The 7909-nt window shown below is 35.1% G+C and overlaps 1 protein-coding gene across 2 annotated transcripts in view; it reads left to right on the plus strand.

The window, feature by feature from the left end:
• LOC108734092 (collagen alpha-1(III) chain-like) overlaps positions 1 to 7909 on the plus strand; it is a 28814-nt gene that overhangs the window by 10670 nt on the left and 10235 nt on the right. For both annotated transcript variants that reach the window (XM_025981026.1, XM_025981027.1), the window contains 3 exons: positions 3935 to 4151; positions 4678 to 4793; positions 5175 to 5385. In XM_025981026.1, the coding sequence (XP_025836811.1) occupies positions 3935 to 4151; positions 4678 to 4793; positions 5175 to 5385 (544 nt within the window). The remainder of the gene's footprint in view (positions 1 to 3934; positions 4152 to 4677; positions 4794 to 5174; positions 5386 to 7909) is intronic.

Raw genomic sequence — 7909 nt, forward strand, 5'->3', positions numbered from 1 at the left:
AACACGAGTATCAAACTTTTTCTTAGACTTTCCAAAGTTACAAGTCTTGCTTTCCTTTTTTTTGTTGCTATTAGGGAATACAAGCACGAATGTTACGTTTGCAGTTTTACATTAAATTATTACTGGACCGGATATTACTTAGGAATGGTATAAGTTTCACTCCAACAATTTTTAGATACAGTTCACTAGTTCCAAAAATTAATTTGTTACAAATAATCTGAAAAATAGTTAACGACTTTCATAATTATTCACTTTTAAACCTTCTCTGGACTTCCACAAGTAATTCAAGACCAAAATTAGCCAAATCGGTCCATCGGTTCACGAGTTTTAACGAGACTAACGAACAGCAATTCATTTTTATATATGTAGATTTATGTTACATTTTGTTACACATTGTGTTATTTATGTAAGCGATAAGTGAGCACTTTTGATTGTAATATCAATAGCAAATTTAATTACAGAACGACAAGAAGAAGAAGGTATTATATGTATTTCAGGTTTTAGTGTTAAAGGTGACAACAAAATTCCCCTAAAAACAAAAAAGCCTATGTATGAAGTGCCACAGTACCTACTATAGATGAATTCACAGATTTAGTACAAGTTTTATTAACCTTTATGAAACTAGTAACACTAAATCAAAAAAATGTCCACATTTTGCTACTATTTAACTACTGGCTCCCTTGAAACAGTATTCAGTGTCTGTAAATACGACATATACATATTATACGAGTGAGAATACCATTTCCAGAGACAAACTATACAACCCTGCTAAATGGCTGTCCTACTTGATTTATGGTTAAGATAGAATAAATTCTACCCGTTGGAGAACTGTCGTTTTTGCCTTCGAAAATAATAGTTTTGTTAGTACCTCAGTTTTCAACACGTTCATAAGATTATCCAGTTTCTTCATGAGTAATTTTTACACTTTAACATAAAAATAATTTACATTTTAGTCATTTATTCAGCAGTGGCATAATCGGCACATTAAGGGATTTTTATTTATTATGTAAATCAATAAAGTACTAAATTGTTATCATCTAAAGCAGGCGTAGTGATGCCTTACAAGAACTTAAAGCTTTCCCGATTCTCTATTAATTAAATTCTTCTCGTGAATGAAGTGATCTTCAAATATGACTCAAGCTGCAATTTCATCTCGAATGCCATTGATGGAGTTATTTTATTCTGACGAACCAACTGTGCCACGGCTCAATATTGATCGAACAAATTTCATTTTTACGTCTAATAGAACTTATTCGAGTAAATGCCTTTAATTTTCCATTATTAGTAAGTATAAGTGTTCAGCAAATGATTCCTCTCCACTTATTGAAACCTATAAACTTCAGTTTTAAACCACTGAACCGATTACGTATCATAATCCGTAAATTATATTATCGTACGGCTATGTCAACAGATAACTACACAAATTGGGCAGAAATGCATGCCATAGTATTCAAAGACTAAGACTAATTTTTGCTTTACCTGTATAAGGTATATGTTATATTGTATCATGCTGTTACATGAACATGGCCACGAGAGCAGTCACTTCCTTCGTGTTGTCTTTTCCTATCCTAGCCTTATGAAGCACATCATCATCATAAGATCGTCAGTCCTAAGACTGATTGCATTCGCACTTCTATTCTTTCTTATCCTGATCTAACTTTCGCATTTCCCTAAAACTAGAACATCCCACATCCTTAACTATTTTTGAACAGTAATCCAATCTAGGGCTACCTCTACTCCTCTTAACTCTTGTTTCTACCTCTAATACGTCTCTGACTAGACCTTCATGCCTAAGAAGATGTCCTACTAACCTATCTCGCCTATTTCTTATTGACTTCCATACAGTCCTCTGTTCTCCTATACTTTCTAATGCCTCTTCATCTCTAACCATAACCTAACCTTCTCTATCCACGATATCCTCATCAATTGCCGGTAACACCACATTTCGAATGCTTCTAACCTTTTCCGCCGCGGCCACCGTCCATGTTTCACACCCGTACAGCGTCGCGCTTCAACCATACACCTTTAACAATCCTTTCCGAATTTCTATATTAATCATTCGCTAGCATAGAAGTGACTTCTTTTATCTGACTTCCTAGATACCTAAAAGAAATGGTTCTTCTAATCTTTCGTCTCCTATCTTTACATTCGCTCTTTCCTTACTTTTTCTTCCCTTGCATACCAGTATTTTTATTTTACTTTTATTTATTTTCATGCAATACTGTTTTGTCAATACTGCTACCATTTTATTTAGAGTTATCTCTAACTGCTCCTTTGCTATATGCTAATACTGCTATATAATCTGCAAATCTAAGCAGACTAATCTTTTGCCCTTCTATATCTATCCCTACAGTTGAACTGTCTTTAATGATGTTTTTCGCGTCTTCGATGTACAGATTAAAAAGTAGGGGTGCATCCCTGTCTGACTCCCTTTTCTACCTTGCTGCTCCTGCTCTACAACTGCGTGTTACTCTTTATACAAACTAAGTATCACTCTTCTGTCTCTGTAACTCATCCCTACATTTTTAAATGTATTTAACAGCTTGTCCCATTTAAAATTGTCGAAAGATTTTTCTTGAGGACATCTGTTAAACAGGAAAATTGGGAGCAAATAAAGGGATTGGTGATTTTTAGTTAGAAATATATGGGAACTTATTAAAGGATGTATTTGAATTAGAAATAAGAAAACTTATTAATCAGCTAGTAAACTTTCTAAAAGNTATTTTCATGCAATACTGTTTTGTCAATACTGCTACCATTTTATTTAGAGTTATCTCTAACTGCTCCTTTGCTATATGCTAATACTGCTATATAATCTGCAAATCTAAGCAGACTAATCTTTTGCCCTTCTATATCTATCCCTACAGTTGTACTGTCCTATTTGTCCCATTTAAAATTGTCAAAAGCTTTTTCTTGAGGACATCTGTTAAAAAGGAAAAAATTGGGAGCAAATAAAGGGATTGGTGATTTTTAGTTAGAAATATATGGGAACTTATTAAAGGATGTATTTGAATTAGAAATAAGAAAACTTATTAATCAGCTAGTAAACTTTCTAAAAGGAATACGTATCTACTTTTTACATTCCGTAGGCTAACAAATGACCGATGAAGAAAGTTTCCTTAACACGAGTATCAAACTTTTTCTTAGACTTTCCAAAGTTACAAGTCTTGCTTTCCTTTTTTTTGTTGCTATTAGGGAATACAAGCACGAATGTTACGTTTGCAGTTTTACATTAAATTATTACTGGACCGGATATTACTTAGGAATGGTATAAGTTTCACTCCAACAATTTTTAGATACAGTTCACTAGTTCCAGAAATTATCCAGATTCTTGAGTTCACTAAAGCCCTCTTTTACTGTTTTGAATTTCAGGAAAAATCAGTCCCGCAAACCTTTACTAGGGTTCCGCACCTCAAAAGGAAAAAAAGGAACCCTTATAAGATCATTTCGATATCGGTCTGTCTGTCTGTCAAGGCCCTTCTTCTCAGGGACGCATGGAGATTGAAATTAATGTAAAATACTCAGCACAAGTAGCAATTTTTTAATTGTAATTATATGTTTTGCGGACTGAGGGCAAACTTACGACATACATCGGAAAAAGCGGGAAAAATCTTCTTGAGTCGATTCCCGTGACCGTCGAACCATTTACATACCTACAAGTTTGTACAGAACTCTTGGTGCACTAGGTCCGAGTTTTATGTGTATGCGGTATTACACACAATTCTGGATTTATATTTTTTTAAGAATATCTAACTGTTTCTACGTAAATATTTCCTTGAAACACAACTACTGACGGACCATTTTGAAATCCTTCCGATGTAAAATAAAAAAAAATCACCCTATCTCTTTCGAATCCATTAATACGAAGCACAATGGTTTTGTACTGATAAATTACTATATATATGTGGGTCTAACGTTGATGTTTCTTGTTAAGGGTGGAGATGGGATGTGTTCTTGCAACGTGAGCACCTTCGTGGATTACCTCCTACAACAAAAACTGCTACCGGGCCCGCCAGGATCGCCGGGGGCCGATGGAAAAGAGGGTCCCGCAGGAACACCAGGCCTACCCGGTTCACCGGGTGAACGCGGATTGCCAGGATATACGGGAGACAAAGGAGAGCGCGGGGACAGAGGTCCACCGGGACCTCAAGGTAAACTTACTTTAGAAATATGCGGCACATTCGTATCAACTAACCGCAATAATTAATCTTTCAACAGATTGTACAATAGAGGTAGTTCGGAATCTCATGAGCCTTCCTTGAATTGCACAGTGACAATATTCTACCCGTTCACTGATTTCTGCCTCTACCTAATTATTGTTTTCAATTTAACTGACACTTCATCTTTGTTCGTAATCTACAATTGGAACGCAATAACGTTCACTTCTTACGGATGAGAAGGTCCATGATAATTTGAAATACCTCTACCTTCTGTTAAATATATCCGAAATATATTAATATATATGTAACCAGTGGCGTTTCACGTACCTTTAAGATTGATATTATCGATAAAATTTAATATAATTAATTACTCCTTTTTTCATTAATTCTTTCATTATACTTACTCGTATAAATATTGAAAAGGGCACAAGGATATTTTTGCACTCTTACACCCGATCTTCACTTATGTTTCTTTCTATTTTAACCTAAAGTTTTGTTACCGATGTTTTTTCAATAGGCCCCACTGGATCTAGAGGAGATCCAGGTCCTAAGGGTGAAAGAGGGGAACGGGGAGAACCTGGCCCCCCAGGGCCTCCAGCACCCATACAGTATGACAATTTGGACGTTAGCAATGTAAGTACCACTATAAAGAAGTTAATTATAATAATAACATTGCTTGTATCCGTCTTCTTATCTCGTTAATAGCCTAGCTGGAAAACTCGAGGGGTATTCAAGGTAATTTTTTAATTGTATGAACCAAAAGATACAAACTAGCAGAAACAATTCATGTTTATTAATTTTAAGATTTCTTTTCCAATCTTAAACAAATTCATAAAATTTTCTCAAAATAATAAAATAAAAAAAATTGACATTTTATTACTTTGTAGACTTTTTTGCATAATTAACTATAGTTATTAGTATCCCCTCACTTAATAAGAATACACATGTAATCCTTAAAGCGTTTACGAAACACGGACGATAGAATGTTATTTGAAGTCAAAATAAATCTCTTAGGATGTTCTTCCGGGCAGTATAACAAGAACAGGAATTCCCGGCGAAAAAGGGGATCGCGGTGAAAGGGGCCCCGTTGGTCCTCCAGGAGAGCGAGGATTCAAAGGCCAAAAAGGCGAAAGAGGCGAACTGGGGTCCAAAGGGGAGAAAGGAGATAAGGGACATCCTGGAGATAAAGGAGCCCGTGGAGCAAAAGGCGATCCAGGTGAACCAGGTACGTATTATCCTTAATTATACAAATTAATGGATGCACGACTAACCCAACTAGCCTTTGTAATACTTCCTTACCTTCCTTCTATTTTAATTACAGACCATCAGTTCATTATTAAGAGCAAGGCACCTACTTAATTAAAACAAATTGCAAACGTTTACATGAAACGATTTTCATAATTGTGTAAATCTACATATTTAATAGAAATCTAAAATTCCTGTGGGACTTAACCGAGAAGAGTAGAAATAGGGTTACTTAATGTATTACGCGAGTTTTAAGAGCGTCACCAAGTTGTGCTCGACAAGTCGCTGCGCAGGAAGGTGGTGCGCATTCCATATGACGCGTAAGCAAGAAGATTTTGTTTGTGTTTGACAATTGACAATGGGGGGAAGATTGTAGGAATAGAGGGCGCCACATATATGATCTATTTACACTTAAATTTCGTTTCAGGTTAAGCTGGTTAAGGAAATTTTTGAATGGTTTCTGTTAAAGTCACAATAATAACACTGTAAATAGAAAATATTACAAATGGGGCAGTGAACGCCATCTGTAGCACGATGCTACATTTTAGGATTACGTATGCTCCAACAAGGTCCACTTGTGTGGATATCTACTTGCTGAAAACGAATCCCGGCGTAGCCAACCTCAACGTGATAAGCACGTTAGTTTAATCGAATAAAATAATTATAAAATACAGACCACTTCGAATTATTTTATTCGATTAAGCTAACGTGCACAAGTGGACCTTGTTGGAGTGCTACAGATGGCGTTCACTGCGCCATTTGTAGTATTTTCTAAAACGTACTGTTAAGACAGCAGGTAAAAGTTGGTCTGTGTTCTGTCGGAGCTGTCTGCGACGCGCTGATGAGATCCACAAAGATCGAAATCGCGATCCGCTCTGGCAGTTTCGACAGAATACAGACCACTTCGAATTATTTCAACACTGTAAATGTTTATGTACTTCTTCTATTGTTTGCTCAGAAAATTCATCTTATACTTTAACAGATATTTTTCTAAGATTTTAATTTCCTTAGCAACTTGCATTCTCCAGAATCAGAAATAGTATCCATTTTCTTTACATTCCGACACTGTTCACTTTGTCATTTTCGTTAAATTTTATAAAACTCGGAAATTTATTTAGTCTGTCTCTTTTAAACTTACGAGATTTACATTAAGCTATCCTGTTGTCAAGATAAATCTTAGGGGAGAAATGGTAAAAATCTTCTCCATTGGTTTGTAGTCGCTCATCGCGCAGCAACTCATGCGTTGTTTTTCCTTTTTTACTCATAACGCTTTTCATACCTATTCGTTTCGGATTAAACTTTTCGTCTTAATGGCGGCTACAGTAGGCGCTGCGCTGGGTGAAATTATGATGATTTTCATTCACTTTTTAAAATTACATCATCTTTAATCAACAATTTTAAATTTACGAAATTTCCTACTCTTTAAGCACTACAAATTGGTAACAGATTATAAATGCTTGTTCGTATTATATGAGTGCGATGCACAATTAATTTTTTACTTATTTCAATTCCAATTACATCAGACAAATAATTAAATGTTTATTAATGTGGTAATAATATTAAAATTGAACAGCAAACATTTCCCTAACTAACCATTAGTCGTGTAAACATAATAACGATAAACAAACATCGAGTTTTATGTTATGATCCATTTGATTTTATTCTGTTTTAATACTACGTATTCAAAATAAATTATGTACACAAAACAATGGACCCCCACGAATACCTTTAAGAAATGAATTAAATAGCTAATTCTAAAAATAAAGTATTCAAATACCCATTTAAGCGTGTTGTACTTAATTGTAAATTCGTCGACTTAAGTGGCTATTAAAGTTCTTGCACACTAAGTAACTTTCAAGTAGGTCAAATAATTTTAGAACTTAGTGTAAGATTATCGACAAATTTCATCAAGTCGTATTAATAATACTAGGCACTAACTATAACTATTAGTTACGTTACCTAACTGAAAGTTTGACGGCAATAAATGAAAACAAATCAGTTGAGTTGACCCATTTTTAGCCACCAAAGTCTTTATTGGGATTTAAGGAGAATAACAAATGATTGGGAGATAAACGAGATTACAACTACGATTATACTTCGTTTACTTTCTGTAGCGATGTGACCTTCAGTATGACCGGCGCAAAGTAGAAAAGAACACCAAAAAAGTTTTATTAACATCTATGAATAAACTATAAATCTGTTGTGACTTACAATTAGTTTACAAAACTGCCTCTTATCTTGAACTATGAACTTCAGCCAGGAAAAAACATTGAACGTATACTTCATTTACTTTCTGTAGCGATGTGACCTTCAGTTTGACCGGCGCAAAGTAAAAAAGAACAGCACTAGGCCAGAAAAGGAAGGAGACAACTCTCGGCCAAACTCTTAACCGGTGAGGAGCGTATAATCCGTACAGTACTACACGGAAAAATTGACCATTTTATCCACTACAATTGCATTGCTCAAATGTGCTGTTATTGGTACCATTTACTACTGAAAATATC

This window comes from Agrilus planipennis, unplaced genomic scaffold (assembly GCF_000699045.2).
Source record: "Agrilus planipennis isolate EAB-ADULT unplaced genomic scaffold, Apla_2.0 scaffold10, whole genome shotgun sequence".
In the NCBI taxonomy this organism is placed as follows: Eukaryota; Metazoa; Arthropoda; class Insecta; order Coleoptera; family Buprestidae; genus Agrilus; species Agrilus planipennis.